General features: G+C 36.0%; 1 protein-coding gene across 5 annotated transcripts in view; it reads right to left on the bottom strand.

Annotated features, from left to right (window-relative positions):
* Positions 1-16,238, bottom strand: part of TBC1D5 (TBC1 domain family member 5) — a 330,026-nt gene that overhangs the window by 143,765 nt on the left and 170,023 nt on the right. For all 5 annotated transcript variants that reach the window (XM_072854018.1, XM_072854017.1, XM_072854022.1 and 2 more), the window contains 4 exons: positions 8,807-8,915; positions 6,859-6,948; positions 6,684-6,755; positions 3,857-3,924 (listed from right to left, as the gene is read on the bottom strand). In XM_072854018.1, the coding sequence (XP_072710119.1) occupies positions 3,857-3,924; positions 6,684-6,755; positions 6,859-6,948; positions 8,807-8,915 (339 nt within the window). The remainder of the gene's footprint in view (positions 1-3,856; positions 3,925-6,683; positions 6,756-6,858; positions 6,949-8,806; positions 8,916-16,238) is intronic.

Genomic DNA, 16,238 nt, shown 5'->3' with positions numbered 1-16,238 from the left:
CTGGCTGAAGTATTAATTATAGTAAATGTAAATACAAGAGATCATGAGGGAACTATCAGTTCAGGATGGATTTTTATGGAGAATGTCATTTTATGATTAAAGTACTGTTTTAGAAATACAGTATCCTCAAATCAGGCAAGGTAAGAATACTTTTCATGAACACTACAATATTACATTTAATTACATTTCTGAGAAAGACTGCATAAGGACATGGGAATTTTGCTAGACTTTTTTACCACAACTGCTACAATTAAACAACGGTGCATTCGAGTCCCTGCTTTCTGAAAGTGAAGAGCAGTGAGAGTTAGTTACCATTTTTTAAAACATTCCTTTAGCCCATTTAGGGGCCCCTACACCAGAGGCAGGCAGACTTTGACACAGAAGAAACTTAGGCTGGCAATCAAATAACAGGATGCACAAATATTTTATGAAACAAATTTGGTGGCAGACAGAAATGAGGCTCTTAACCACAATGGAGTGACCATCTTTTCTTTCATGAACAGATTCCATCCCCTGCCATTCCCCAACCCTGTTACTCAGCTGGAATGGGGAAAGCTACTAAACCAGAAAAAATGGAAGATGCTCTTGCAACTGCAAAGGTGTGGTAAAGAATAATAATAACTGCCCCCTCATTGCTCACTTTTTTCTTGGAAAGGAATAAATTGGTGTATAAAGGTAGCGCTCCCTTCCAGCAGTCTTACATAGAAACGAGATTTTGTCTCCTGTGTTCATACTCAATGGATTGCTGTTTCTTCCCATCTCTTCTATATGCTTAGGAAGGATGTAGCTGCCTAATGGCTTCTCCACTACCTTTTTTATGGGTGGGGTTTTTTTTGTTATGTGGGAGATGGAGAGCTTGAAACAGCAGCACCCACCACTACTCATCTTTACACAGCTGTCATTGTCCTAAACTGTGATTGTTACTCCTGAAGCAGCAACTAGGTAGACCAATATATAAAAATACTACTACAAAAGAAAAGAAATCCACTTGATTAGTCTACTGGGAATGCCCCCTAAGCATTTTGGTTTCTTAAAATACTGGAGAGAGAAAGAAGGTAATCAAATCTAGCCATTTACAATCCTAGATGTACAGGGTGATGTCAGCAAGTAGACTGGTATTTTGATTTGACTGGTAGCTAGATTCTTTTGCATCTGCCAATCTGCTGATTTCCATTTCTGCAGAATATTTTTAAAAATTCTTCTTTATCACTTACCTTCTTAACCATCACAAAATAAATCAGCATTGTTCCTGGGTGCATCTTTTGAATGACAGTAATTAATCATTCCATTCTTAAGTCTGTTATGAGTTACTATGGTGCTAGCTCATACACACCTTTCTTTCTTTGTAGAATAATAGAATGCAGTATTATAACTTGGTTGGTACTGCTATCTACATTTAAAGTAAGGCTTTTACTTGCATTATAGTAAACCTCCCTTACCCTCCTTCCCACCCTTGTTTTTAGAAGCTTCTCACTTGAGACAGAAAGAGATGGTGTTTTGTTCCAGCTCAAAAGCACACGTTTCTAGACAGTTGAAGAAAAATCTATTCTGAAACTCTCAACTACCATAAAAAATAAGTCAGATGATTAATCAGAAATTTTAATCACTAATGAGTTAGGACTAACTTAACAAAATCCTTCCCTTCCCTTGTAAATATTGGAAGTTCTTATTATGCAACAGGCAAAAAATTATATTTAGACATTATGGCTTGGATTACTCTCACCTGACTTTAGGTGACTACAGTTTAGTTAGGTACAGGTGAGCTAGAAGCCTTTTATAATTACTGAAGAAAAATATACTTCTCTACAGTGTGATTCATCAGACCTAGACATTTACTTTAGGAAGAGACGATTTGTGTCCTAGAATTCTTCAGGTACATGGACTCTAAAAGATGATTAATCCAGTTGTGAGCATCTAGGTTTTACAAATCTAATGTAAGGTGAGATAAGGATTCACAAAATGCATATGAACACACACACACACAGGAACAAACTTTATCACAGTTCCCTTTAGGTAACAGAATTCTGAAATTTAAAACAATTTAAACTAATACCAATTTTAAAAGCATATTTCTACACACTTTTCCCCCTATTATTACTACACTTCAGAGAATTCTAATAAAAATATAGAGTAAATTTTTTACTGCTTTGATAGATGGGACTCTGGTTTGCTACTCTGTGTGCAGTTAGCATCACTCTCTACAGCATTATTTACTTGATGCTGTTGGATGATGGAGTACTGAACTCGAAAAAGAATATAAGAATATTTGTTAAATAAGAAACAGAAGCTAGAAGGTAATGATTATGGTAACTGAATGTAATACTCAATTATTTTAATCTTTAATAAAAAGCATTGTAAGTTAATGACAAATTTTTAAATTGTAACTCCAGGAATTTATTTAAAGAATGGAAATGAAAAGGACAATATTAAAGAGAGGGTACTTACATTCCAAAGCTGAGGAATGTAGAACTTACTGCTTCTTACACTAATGATAGTTTACAAACAGAAACATATGTATCCATAAAAGGCACACTATCTTTTATGATTAGGCAAACAACAAGTGCATGTAGTTTATCAAATAAATTCATGTTACTCTGATAAATTTTGCTCCTTCATTGTTTGACTTATTTGGATATTGCTGTCACATAATGTATGCTGCTATTGTTTCAAGGAGACATTATTTTGTATAAATACATAAATGGAAATTTCTTTAGTCACTATTACTGATATTAGTGAATATCTGCCATTTGCCAGAGTTAGGGTTAGGACTTTGTGTATACATATATATTTTTAAATAACAGTCTTACATCCAACATAACCTCCATGCAACTTTTCATTCTCCAATTATAGTTTACATACGTATATATTTTAATCTTAGAACATCCTGAACTGTTTCCTTTAACAAACAAAAAATACCATCTGTGAGAATGCACATGAAAGCATACTCAGATTTTAATTATACATCTCATGGCAAAATGCGTTCAAGAATGGGTGTAGGGACGGACATATGAAATATTCCAAAACCAGACAGCAATTATTTCTTCTGCATGACTTTGTTTCTGTAAATGAAAATGTGTGAGCTTGGGATTTGTAAAATCTATGACTATCACCACTTTTTTCAAGTTATAAGGAAAAATATTTGCAATACAGTAAAATTTCACATGGTAGCAAACCAGTAATTGAATTTAATTAGATTTACACATCAGTCAATGCTTCTACTCTGAAAAGAAATGTTTTCAGGAACTGAGTTTTCTAACTCAAACAAGTTCCTAAACAGGAATGACCTAAGGGCCAAGAAGATGAACACATAATCACAATAATATTAGGACAAATTTTAAAAGGCATATGTGACAAATAACACTAGAAAAGTGATAAATACAAATAGAAATGCTTAACTTCTCTAGATGAGTGACATTACCCTTACTAATTACAAACTGCTTTTTTTATTATTGATTGAATAAGTGTTAAGAATTAAAGAAAGTCATCTGTTCAATCTTTTATGGTGATCATAATTTAGTTAAAAGACCTTTCAGTTTCTCTTACCTTCTCTTTGCTTCATATGGAAAACTCTACTTTAAATTTCACATAGTAATACATCTCCTAATATCTTAATTTAGATGAGCTTTTCTTCAATGATACCAATAAATCTCCAGGGTTTAATGTTTAACTCGATTTTTTCATTTTTCACTCCAAGAAAGCTGTATTTTTATACATTTAATGTATGTTTCTACACATTCATGTTCAACAATCCTGACATTTACACTAACCGAAGTCAAGAAAACACAATATAATGTACACCACATAAAAGCACAGAATCTAGATTTATATATAGAAATTTCTTTAAAGATCTACATACGTTCTTGTCACATCTTGTTCAATCATCGCTCGAAGCTCTTTATCCTGGAAAAATTTATTCCAAAGACTCTGAAATAAGGAAAAATAACTGTATGAAACAGAGACTTCTACTAATACTTAAGGCTTATATACTACATCAGCAAAGTACTGTGCAAATATTAACTAATTAATCCTCAACATTCCTGGTAGATAGGTATATCAGTATTTTATGGGTAAAAAAAGAATGTTGGTGACCAGCTCAACATATCTGATAAAGTCAGTTTAGATCAGAGATGAAAGCATTCAAGTTCCTGGATCCTTGTTCTAGGCTCACTCCATTCACTCACTGGATGGCTGCAGGTCTCTGAGTTACTTGCAAGGGGTCTATGAGGAAGATTTAGAAAGGCAGAGTAAATTCAAACTTACCAGAACCAGCAGCTCAACTGAAAAAAATTCAGTAGTTCACTCGCAGAAAAAAGTCTGTATGACCGTACTGTACTACATTTCTCCTATGAATGTATGGACTCTAATTGGGAGCTGCTATAATTTCCATACTAAGAAATTGTTTCGAAGTAAGCTAGTTTGTCTTAGTGGAGGCAAAATCAAGTAAGGAATACATATACACAGTGCAGGTCAAGACTGGCCATTCTAAGAAAGTTCTGATAGGGAAAACCAGAGTATTTAAAGCTCACTGTCAACATAAAAAAAATAATAAATACAAGAGTTTGAAGTAGGTTTAGCTTCTTCTATATCTGTGCTTATGACCATTTCCATTCTCTTTCTTTGGTTTCCATGCCTTGTTTACCAATATTTTGCAAAAGCTAAGCCGAAAGAAGTCAGCAAATGTTGTTTGTATGCTCCAGAAAAAGTATTGCAAAGCCTATTCTTTATTGTAAAGGGATGGTAGCTAGGCCATATTGATCACAATACAGAAGGCACAAAATCTATAGCAGTCTTTTCACGCAGGTTAGTTTTCAGATAGCAGCAGCACCAGTGAATGAAATACTGTACAAAGAGAGTAGCTACAATACTTCCAGAATTTCTTGCTCTCCTGTAAACAATTCATTGCCATGGTGGCTTATGCTCCACAGCAAGAAAAGAGAAAGTAAATTAATGTTATCTAGCAGAAAGAAGGTAAAATAACGAAAAAGAAAATGTTAATTGGCTTCTATATCTGTGTTACAAACTATGAAAAAAACCCCAAACTTTAAAAGTATTTATATCCTTGACAATGTCTAATGTAAAACTAGTATCTTTTTAACTCGCAGCTCTTTTCATGCAGCTAGATCACATTTTGAAACTCCCCTGCCCCTGCTCCCACCCCGGTCCATCAGAGCAAAGGACGAAGGAAACAGAATCTTCATTGTGAAAAGGAAGCAAAACCCAGGACACTGAAAGGGCGAAACATTAAGCCACTGCAGAGGCTCAGAGGCACTTTGCTCTTTATTCCTATGCCTGGTTTGGCCCATGGCTTTGTTTTATAGATTAATCCTCTGCCACATACTCTGACATGTTAACCTTTGTCTTCTGTCTCCTAAAGACATCATAGGCAGAAAGAAGGTTGTGCCACTGTGCATAATCACAAACTACAGCAGAAACACTTTAAATCTTTTACATTTGACACACAACTTTCTGTCCAGCTGGATGCAAGAATGGTTTGATGGCATGCACAGTCATACCGGCTGCAGAGCCACCAATGTGCCTATGATCAATACTTCCATGTTTCCACAAGCAAACCTATCTCTCCTTCTATGTTAAATATGAAGCAGAGTACCACACTAAATACAAACAAAATATGGGCTTCCATTTTTGTGAACAAAATGGAAACACAAGCAGTACCACCAAAGATATCTGTGACAGTCTTTCCAGGTGTAAATCTCTTAAATGCAACCAAACAAATTATTTTCATGGTATTAAGTTATTTTGAAAATCTCATAAAAAAGAATTTTCAGAAATGGTAACATAATTAACGGAGAAGCTTGAAGATATGTGCTATAAAATACCTAAGAGCTTTTCAGGTATAATAAAATGCAGCATTAAAAAAAAATTGCCTAAAATTAAGATCCCAAATCTACGTGCAAATCCTCATCAAAGTGTCATGACTTCGAAAATACCAAGCTACTAGGAGGTCCCATTAATTTCAGTGAGAGCTGGATGCTCTGCACTTAATGACGGTCAGGCCAAATACTTTTACCACATTTTCAGTATTTTTTTAAAATCTGGATCTGTCATTTTGCAGATGGCTGCTTTCTGATTAGAAAATAAACTTTTGTTTCTTTTAACTGTATAAAGAAAAGGAATTAAAAACCTTGGAAGAAATGCGTATCTTGCAGCTTGGTGCTTTAGACATTAACTCAGCACGTATACAACTCAGACATACAACAATTCTATTTTTGCTGGAGAAAAACTTCCAAGGCTGAAGAGTCTTCCAGAGGAGGGTTCTTCAGTATTTGCTGTTAACAGCATTCCCTTCATACTGACTGTTTAAAGACTCCTTCAATTAGAGCCATTTTGCGTATAAAATGAAAACACACAGCAATAAAAAAGGGTATCAGTCAAAGAAAGGATATGCTGTGAAACTGGACTTACAGTCCAGCACTGATTTTTTGTTCATCACAGCGTTCCCTGTGATAAGCCCTGAAAAATCAGAATATTAACCTGGAAATGAGCATTTCTGGTTGTGCAGCAGAGCCTGTGAACCACTGTCAACACAAATCAGTTTGGAAATTTAGGAGGGAGATTTTAGCACCTGCCGTTTTTCCTTCTTCAGCAAGAACTCACTTGTGTCAGTATGATGATGATGAGAATTTTAGTAGCACATATGTTGATAGAACCAAGGGTCAACTTACCCCCTCGTCCTGAGAGAGTGGGTTGTTGATTATCAGATCTTGCTGTCCTGCTTTCCGAGGGTTTGTAATGTGCTGTGTAAAAACAGAAAAAAATCAAATCCTCTTCTATTATATTTTAAGTATTAATACCTATGTCAATGCATGAGAGTAGAGAACTTATTTTGTACCCACTTACAATTTCTTTGATCTTATTGTAAGAAGTTCTTAAGTCTGAAGTGGTTTTAATCCATTGACTTCTGTCTTGGGGTAGAACCTCCAGAAATAACTATCAACAAAACAAAATAAATCCATTAAAATTAATCAATTTAGCTTTACATATAAATCCTACCAGACAGCATAAACCATCTCAGAAAGGAGGAGCAAGTACTCTACACATAAGGAGAAGACATTGAAGACCTACAAAATACTCCTGGCTTTAGTACTTTCCAGTCAATAAATAAGAAGCTAGAAACAATAACAGTTCTATGGTAGGAAATAAAGCATTAAAAAAACCTGAAGCCACAAACTGAAGCTTTGTAAACTGTCACAACTTCAGTAAAGTTGATTGAGACTTCCAAGGCAGAAACAAAATGCAAAGAAGAGATGAAAATAAATAGATAAAACTTTAAGCTATTTACATAACACTGATGAGCTAATGCAACATGCTTAAAACTAACCAGGAAGGCAGAGCAGAAACTAAGCACTCAGAGATATACTCTACCTAAGGAATGTGGAAAGGGAAAATCTTAGTCTGTAGAAAAGTAACATGTTCTAGAATTCTGCAAGACAGTTAAAAGAGCCAATTTTGCATAAAGTCCTTGAGAATGCCTACATCTCAGTTCTTTCACATTTCTGTTTAAAAAGGGTTAGAAAGAAACCTCTACTGGAAAATACTATTTAATTGCATATAAAATAAGGAAAAAACCAGAGTATTTTCTTGCTTTTTAAATGTTTTTATTTACACATTATAAAGTGTTATGAAACAGTAAATACTGACAAACAAAAAACATTCCCAAATTATTAAAAATACTTAAATATTTCAGAACTTAATGAAAAAATTGATAATATTTTTAAAATAGGCAGTCTAAAACAGAGCCCTAACCCATATTGGGACATTTCAATAAAACCAGCCTTATTTCTAAAATAAAACCACTCCTTGATTTAATTAGTGGACAGTGAGGGACTTGATGCTTTTCTTAGTTCAGGGTTTTGAGCTATGGCCTCCTAATTTAGAGGCTCAAGAAGTAGCAGACTGGTAAAACAATGCCTGTGGCATATATCCATCTGTCCTCCTGAAGAAAGTATTTTCATTAACTTTAAATTTGTTCAATGCTACATACAATTCAAATTTCAGACTTCAGTTTTCAAATTCTTTCATTCATATACAAGGAGTATTTTAATTTTCTTTTTAGAGGTCTTTGTGCCAAAGTGAAGCTTGAGAAATTCCAAGTGAGGTAATTTAAATGATCAGTGTTACCATACAGCATCTGTAGTAGGGAAAATGTTCTCTACTATCAAAGTTAGTGCAGAATAGAAGACCTGATGCCAGTGCAACAAAATTCTTTTGGACTTCATATAGCATCTCAGTATTACTTTGCTTTCTTTCTCTCTTCCTTCCCCTGCAACTTTTAAAAAATACAGTAAGAGACCTCTGAGGACCTGTTGTGTTTTAACATGGGAAGCCCTGGTTTCCCTCTCTACCCAGTCATTACAAGATGGATTGATCCTCACTTTCTCAATTCACTGGGAAAAGCTGCTAGCAGAAGCATCAGACTGATTTTAAAGGAGTCCCAAGTTCCACAAAACATAAATTGGGAGACAAACTTCCTTTTTATTTCCAGTGCATGACTCCACTGCACAGAGACTGAGAAGAGAGACGGCTGTGTGGCACTCAATTCTAAACACACCACCCAGCACAAACAGATTCTTTCCTAGGAATCTTTTGCTATCACCCGCAATTCAGCTTTAAGGCAACTCAATATGATTAGCAAATGTCCTATGAATTATAAAAATGAGTAGGAAAACATTGGGATGAAGTCTCTTGGAAAATTCATGATTCTTTGCATCAATAATCTTCCAGCGCATCAGGTAATGTGTTGATATATTGCAACCACAAACTGTAAATAAATATTTTCTCTTCTTACCTTCCAGCAAACACTACGGAACCTGCTGCTTCTCAGCTGCCCATTAATCCCCTTCAGCCGTATAGTTGCCAAGTAATTGTTGTTTACAAATAGTTCTTCCCATTCTTTACTGCATGCAAAAGCAAAAGAAATGAACATTTAAACAAAAACAAGTCTTAGCTGATTTAAGGACTATATGACACTACACAATTTTGGATAAGGAGAGGAAAGGAACTTTTTTTAATGTATATATTTAGTTGTGTACCATTTCTAAACGCATGGCTGTCTTTTTGGACACATTTCTTCTTTGGATTTAATGAATATGTAGATCGCTATAATTATGCCAGCTACTGAAATTCATAATGTCTATGGAGGCTATTCCATTTCCTCTAAAATGTTGGTACTGCAGTTCAGTGAATAAACAAGAAAAATGAATATTAATATAAGCACATTCATGTTTCAGCTGTAGACAAAGAAGTACCTATTCCAAAAATATGCAACAGAAAGTATACTGTTGACTGTATTAGCTCCTCACATGACATATTTGCTTAAATGAACCTTCTTTTCTTCTTATGTCAAGCTGGGCAGTTAAGCATAATAGAAGATGACTTTCTTTAACATTTAGTGCTATTTACTATTGAAATCACTCCTACTTCTTTCTACATGATCAGTTTTAAAATTTTAACAGGTGCTAGCAAATTTAAAAAAACATCAAAAAATTAAAAAGCCTCACTGTATAAACTGTTAAAGGCAAGCTTGAGTACCTTGCAGTACCTATGGCTGACTAGATAAACAACCTAAATATGCCTCCCAGGCATGCAGGCACCAGGGGCCTAACACCTGTGCCTCATTAATATACAAGTAAATCTGCTCTACTGGGAAACAATTGGAAATTAATTGTCCCAAACCATCTACTGAGTTTGAATAAAAGAATTAAATCTATATTTCCTGCACCTTCTACTGAAACAAATCTCAAGAACAGGATAAGCCATTTGGTGGTCTCAGTAGCCCAAGACTTGCTCACAGACTTTCTGCAAGCTCTCTAAAATCCAAAGGGTAATTTCAATGTAAAGAGCTGGGTTATGTGCACGGAAATGTGTTTCAGATTTATTTTCAATGCATATCCTTAAGGTGAACATCTTCCTCTCCCACTGTCACATGGGAAACTATTACTTCTCCCTGGGAGACCAAATGAAACCAGAAAGAGGGAAACTACTATTGTGACTCCAGGGTAAGAAAGATCCCACCAGATTTCCTTCGCTAAGGAGGGTCACAGAGTGGGTTATACTAAATACCAACAAACTCCGGTTTTGCAAACTGCCCTAAATAGATGCAAGCTAGAGTCAGATCGTTTTCAGCCTTTTAAGCTGAGTTGTGAGGGTGACTTTTTTAAAAACTTGTTTTAGATAAAACTTGTTCAGTTTCAGAACAGAATTATATGATACAGTTGTTGGGAATAGTTAGGGAACAGACTTGACAAGCCAGGAAATTATGGTCCTGTTGCTCTGAGACAGGAGTGAACTTACAATCCACGCTGAGACCAGAAGCAATGTGTTTGTGAATGCATCACCTTTCAGCTAGGATCGTTTTCTAAAAAAATGGGTGTTTACTTCTGGGCCTTGATTATTAACTACTTTGAAAAGTGAAGGTACTCCAGATAAGGACAAAGACAACTAAAATAGTGTTAGCTTGCAGGGGTTAGGGCTGCTTTCAGCTTCTGCCAACTGCCAGTATTCCCAAGTGACCAAAACAGCAGCAAGTAACTCCAACGGTGTGGGGCAGCTTCCTTCCTTCCTGCCACATCCCTCATTCTCCAAGTCAGAAAGACTATCTGGCCATTTCACCAGCTCCCTATCTCCCATACATCCTCACCTTCTGCAGTGAGCTGCCTACAATTGTTTACCACGATTCTGTCTCCTTTAAATACAACGTATGGTATATAGCAGACACAGCTTGAGAAAAATCTGGCCCTTTCTTTCACAGTCATTTATACTTCAGTAACTACAGTATATTATGCCTATCTAAATAACCCTCCTGTTTCTATCATGTATAATATTCTTCGTTTGCCATTGTAAATTTTGTAGCATCATTGGCCATTATAACTACTGCCAAGCTGCCTCCCTAAGGTAGCGATGCTTCAAGAGTGACACGTTCCCCTGCGCACACAACAGGTCAGACTCTGAAGCTATTCACATTGTTCTGCAAGTGGATGACATCCCCACAACGTCTTTGAAAATGCTGGTATGTCAGCTGAGTTAGCAAAAGGTTTCAACCAGTGTAACTGTGAATAGAAAGAACAGAGAGGAAAGAAACTCTCCAGGTTATTTTTTTCACCAACTGCAGGGAGTGGTTGCTACACAGTAAGAAAGTAATTTCTACACTTCTTAAACTGTATTAGTGCAGATACTATGCCTTGGTGTTTTTTTTTTTTTTTTTTTAATTTGTAATGCAATTCCAAACACGTTTTGAACAAAATTACATTTAAAACAGCCAAAAGAAATTTGGCAAGATCATATCTCCTCCGCATCCCCCCTTGGCTGCTGGGATCACTAAAAAGAAAAGTTATGAGCAACTGAAAAAAAAGACTTGGAAGCTGGAGCCTGCTTCAGTTTTAGTAGACCTGAATGATAACTAAAATCCTTTCTGAACAGCATTCAGTAATTCATTTCTCAAATATTTTGAATGAAGGCTAATAAATTAAGCCTTACAATTCTAGAGACTGTTGCAATCATGGTAACACTGTGTAATATCAACAAGCTATCAATTCGAAAAGCATAATTTTTAAAATGATATAGCCCTACTCTGTAAACTAATATCTATGAGCCTTGTTAACCCGGGCTTGCAGAAAACTCATTGGTCAAAGTGAAATGAGCAATGAGGACTGGAACTCAAGTCTACCACATCCCATTTGCTTCACTGAAGTGAAAGACTTCAAGAGCCAATTGGAACCACTTAAACTACAAATAAGCACATGCAATTGTTTTTAATCAAATTAGAAAATTAAATGCATAATCATGTGTTAATACCACCTTTAGGTTGTACAATTAAAATAAAGGTAAATACCAATGTTAATGTTTTCTGCTTATTTTGTACATATTTTTCATTTCACATTCTTATTTAAATATCCTGCCTAATATCCTATCATACATACTGTGAAGTTTTCATAATATAAAGCCTGCATGAGGAAAAAGTAATTGGATTAATGTTTCTTTAAGAAACTTAATTTCACATGCTGTATCTATGCAGTAATCGTCCAATGTAAAATATTTATTGGCATGAGTTAGGGACAGTTGCATTACTTAGAAGTGGGAAAAGTGCTCAATATGTACGAATGAAAAAGCAAGCAAATCAATGGAAGGGATGAAGGTTGCAGATTTGTTCTGCAAGGTTTGTTCTTAGTTCTCATCTGTTCCTTTCCATCTTTTGAAACATGCATTTATGTCATAACTACAAGAGTTTGATTCTGTCTGCAAAAGAATTCTATAGTGGGGTCCACTCTAATACACACACTTTCTTGCTTTTAAGGAATGAGGTTGATCTCCTAGCAAACCATATATAAGCATATTTATTCTTCTCTTTCTTTCCAATAGGACATGTTTTGTGGATCTGATGCTTGTTAAGACAATTACAAACATTAGATTTTCAGAGATAAAGAGTCCATAGACTTGGAAGAGAAATGTCTCTCTCTAATGACACACTGTAAGGAAGGGAGAACAATGAACAAGACTTCACATCAGAAAGTCTAAGTAAAATTTTACATGCACTTAAATACCATTTTTGAAAAGGTATTTAAGTCCCTGAGGTCTAGCATCTTAGTAAGAGACACAGGAATTCCACTATGGTACAGCTACAGAGGAACAAGCAATTATAAATTATTTAAGAATGAGTGACACCGATAATGTAACAAGGCACCTGGAAAATAGTTCTGGAATTCAAATAGTAGTTCCCAGAGTTTTATTGAGGCAACACTAGCTGTGGTAGCGTTAGGGAGAGGTAACAAAGAGTTTCTTCCACTGATAGCCTGTAGCAGAACATCAGCCTCTGGCTCTGCTGCTAAATTTTGGTCTGCAGCATAATGGCAAAACCAATGCATCAAGCATAGATACGCAGAAGAATGCAACTGTAGCCCACCTAAGCTCATCACAAAATAAGTACTCTATTCAGAAGAGGAAGAAATACAATTGAGGAAGAGTGGTACAGCACAGACAGTAATCACTGCTAGTTAACTTCTGCATTTACCTATTTACAGGATAAAGCTGCTGATGTATACAAATGCAAATCCTTCCAAAGTTTAAAGCTAGTGTAAGAAGTATTTTTGTACTACGATGTTCAGACAACATTAAAATCTGTGGAAGACACTAAACCCCACAGAATTGTAAAAATGTGAATAGCCACATCAAACTACAATCTCTGTCACTGAAAAAGGGCAAAGATTCAGTTCTGAGACTGCAGGGGCACAGACCTATCAGGTAAATACTACTGACCATAATTATTTAGCTTTCAGTTGAAACTGCGGGTAACAAAGAAACCAGTATCTATCAAGTCATTAGACAGAGGGCATAGACTTTATCTCATGCATTTTTAAAATATTTTCTGCCAAGTTTTGAAATCCCGGTTTTTGCGTCCATGATGAAACAAGACCAATTCAATATTTACAACAACATTTAGATAACAAGGAATATTTCTCAGTTCATGAAAGAATACTGCAATACTATTGAAAGGTGTGAACATTTGCATACATATTTGAGATTTCAATCTAAATCTCGAGCTTATTCTACCCTCTAGACCAATATTGAAGGATAAAATGGATAGTCTCATAGAGATCCAAAGGAAACTCTTGAGCAGTGCTGCCAGTATTGGCAAAATAATCTAAAACAAAATGGTGTGCATGCTCCCAGAAAAGCTAATTTCACTTTTTCATAACATTTTCTGTTAATCTTCAGAATATGCTTTTTAAAATGTTGAGACCCAAAATCAGCTCCCCAGAGGTGCCCAATGAAGCAACAGGCTACTGAACAGTCCATCAGAAAGAAAACAAATTATTGAATTATTGTGTCATACGTTTTGCAATATGAGGTCTTTATTGATAGGAACATCAATAAGTGAATGTAGTATCTATCTTTAAATAGAAGCAACAGTTCTTTTCAAACATACTGCATAAATCCAAGAAACATGCATAGTTTGTATTATTTATTATGCCATAAAATGAACGTTTGAGAAAAAAGTGAGGCAACAGCCAGGAATGTAATGAAAACAGAGTTAATTCTATAAAAACAGGGGGAAAAAACAATTGAAAGGTAGTATCAAGTAATAAGCAGTAAGTTTCTAAAACAAAACCACTTCTGAAACACATGTATTTTTATTTGCTACTCTGCAAATCCACTTGACAGCCTTAATGTGAAGGCTTATCAATCTACTTGGAAAATATATGTACTTTCCTCTGTTTCTCAAACTCCTGCCTCAGGATACGAGGCAGAGTTAACAGCCATGTAAGCGTGAATATGCATGGCTGCGCTGCTGGGAGGCTCAACATTCACAGGCCAGGTTTTTCTACACAGTGCAGGTTTCATCCACTTTTGGCTGACATACAGTTAAAAAGGTTTGCGTGAAGAAAGGTAAAATCACTTTCTTAATGTAAACATGCCAGCAAGAACTTCAGATTATTAGCTAGCTATGCTCTTTTAAGCTACCGGTGTGTGCGTAGCACAGTCCAGGGAACTGAAATAAGGCTGCACTGGCAGCAGGACGCTTTGCCAGCACCTCTCCTAACAGCATTGGATCTGAGGCAGAACCCCGAGATACCTTTCTCCACGCTCCAAACTGTCCACTTCGCCTTGGTGGTTCTCAGCCAAAGAGCCAGGTTTGGCCATGGGAGAACACCTAACTTCCAACCCTGTAATTGTTTAGCTTTTGTAGAAGAATACCTGTTACAGTCATTTCAAAGTCTAAATTTCATCAGCTCATTCTCCTCTACTCATTACTTTATGTGAACATTTATAGAATGGAGAAACAAAATTTAGATATTATGTTCAAGGATTTTTATTTTTGTATTCTAACTGATTTGCCAGTTGCAGAGTCAAGGCTTTCTAGTTTGCATCCCCTCAACACCGTTGAAATCGTTTGCGCTTACAGGCAGAACATTTACTTTCTCGCTGTCCTGACTAGAGTTCCCTGGGCAAGGCAGGCCTTCTTGTCCCACCAAGAGCCGGTCATCTAAATGCTGGGCACCGAGTTTAAGCAAGGTGGCTAATGTTCCTCTATAACAAAGGGAGAGATACAAACACGTAGTGAGGGAGAGTCACCCAATAAAGTTTTAAACATTTAATGTTAGTTCCCTCCACCTTTTTAGTCATGATGCAGGCTGCAGAGAGACTATATATGCTGCTTCCTTCTAACTGGTATTTCCACACCATCAGATTTGCTATTTTTCCCTTCTGCTAATTCATACCCACAGCTAACCAGAGCTCTGTGAATTTTGTGTGTTCACATGCAAGCAGCCTTGTTATATGAACAGACATGCATTCTTTAAGAAAGAGAAAAGTTAGAGCTTCCTGTAGTACGTAACAGAATCACAGAATCGTATAGGTTGGAAAAGACCTTTAAGATCATCAAGTCCAACCGTAAACCTAACACTACCAAGACCACCACTATACCATGTTCCTAAGCACCTCATCCAAACGTCTTTTAAATACCTCCAGGGATGGTGACTCAACCACTTCCCTGGGCAGCCTGTTCCAATGCTTGATAACCCCTTCAGTGAAGTAGAATTTCCTAATATCCAGTCTAAACCTCCCCTGGCGCAACTTGAGGCCATTTCCTCTCATCCTATCACTAGTTACCTGGGAGAAGAGACCGACCAAGAATTAAAAGCTACAGCTCTACAAATGATGAAACTAAAAATGGATGTAACAGGGAGACTGGAGATACTTTTTGCATGAATACGCCCCAAAATGTTTTTGTACTCACATCTGACTAGCTAGGTCTAGAACTGGCATAGTCATGACAACATTTAAAAATATGCACCTGATTTCAAAACTCGGACGATGCAGGGTGACAAATGCAAAATTCTAGTTAATATTGTTAATTCCATCTTAACTTTGCAAATCCGTCCATTTTGCATGCAATGACATAAGAAAATGAGTAAGTGATTTTATGATACAACTTTAATCTCTTGAATTGACTAGGTTTTATTACCATCATTAAAAACAACGTAGTCTCACCAAAAGCAAGTCTTTGCTCTTTACATTTATTTCCACTGTACATTATTTTGAGACAGCTTTTGTCTTCAAGCTTCTTTGGATTAAAAAACTGTAATTCCTCAAACCTGCTGTCTTGCATTCAAGTTTTACATACAGTTCTAGGTCACGGTTGTTTTTTTTTTTTTAAACCAAAATGAAATCAGTCACCAGATGTATTTTGAACAGAGTGTCGGAAAATCAAGACACCTGCTTTA

This window comes from Ciconia boyciana, chromosome 2 (assembly GCF_034638445.1).
Source record: "Ciconia boyciana chromosome 2, ASM3463844v1, whole genome shotgun sequence".
NCBI classification, from domain to species: domain Eukaryota; kingdom Metazoa; phylum Chordata; class Aves; order Ciconiiformes; family Ciconiidae; genus Ciconia; species Ciconia boyciana.
Note: the sequence above shows the minus strand (reverse complement) of the source record. Positions and strands in the feature narration are given on the sequence as shown.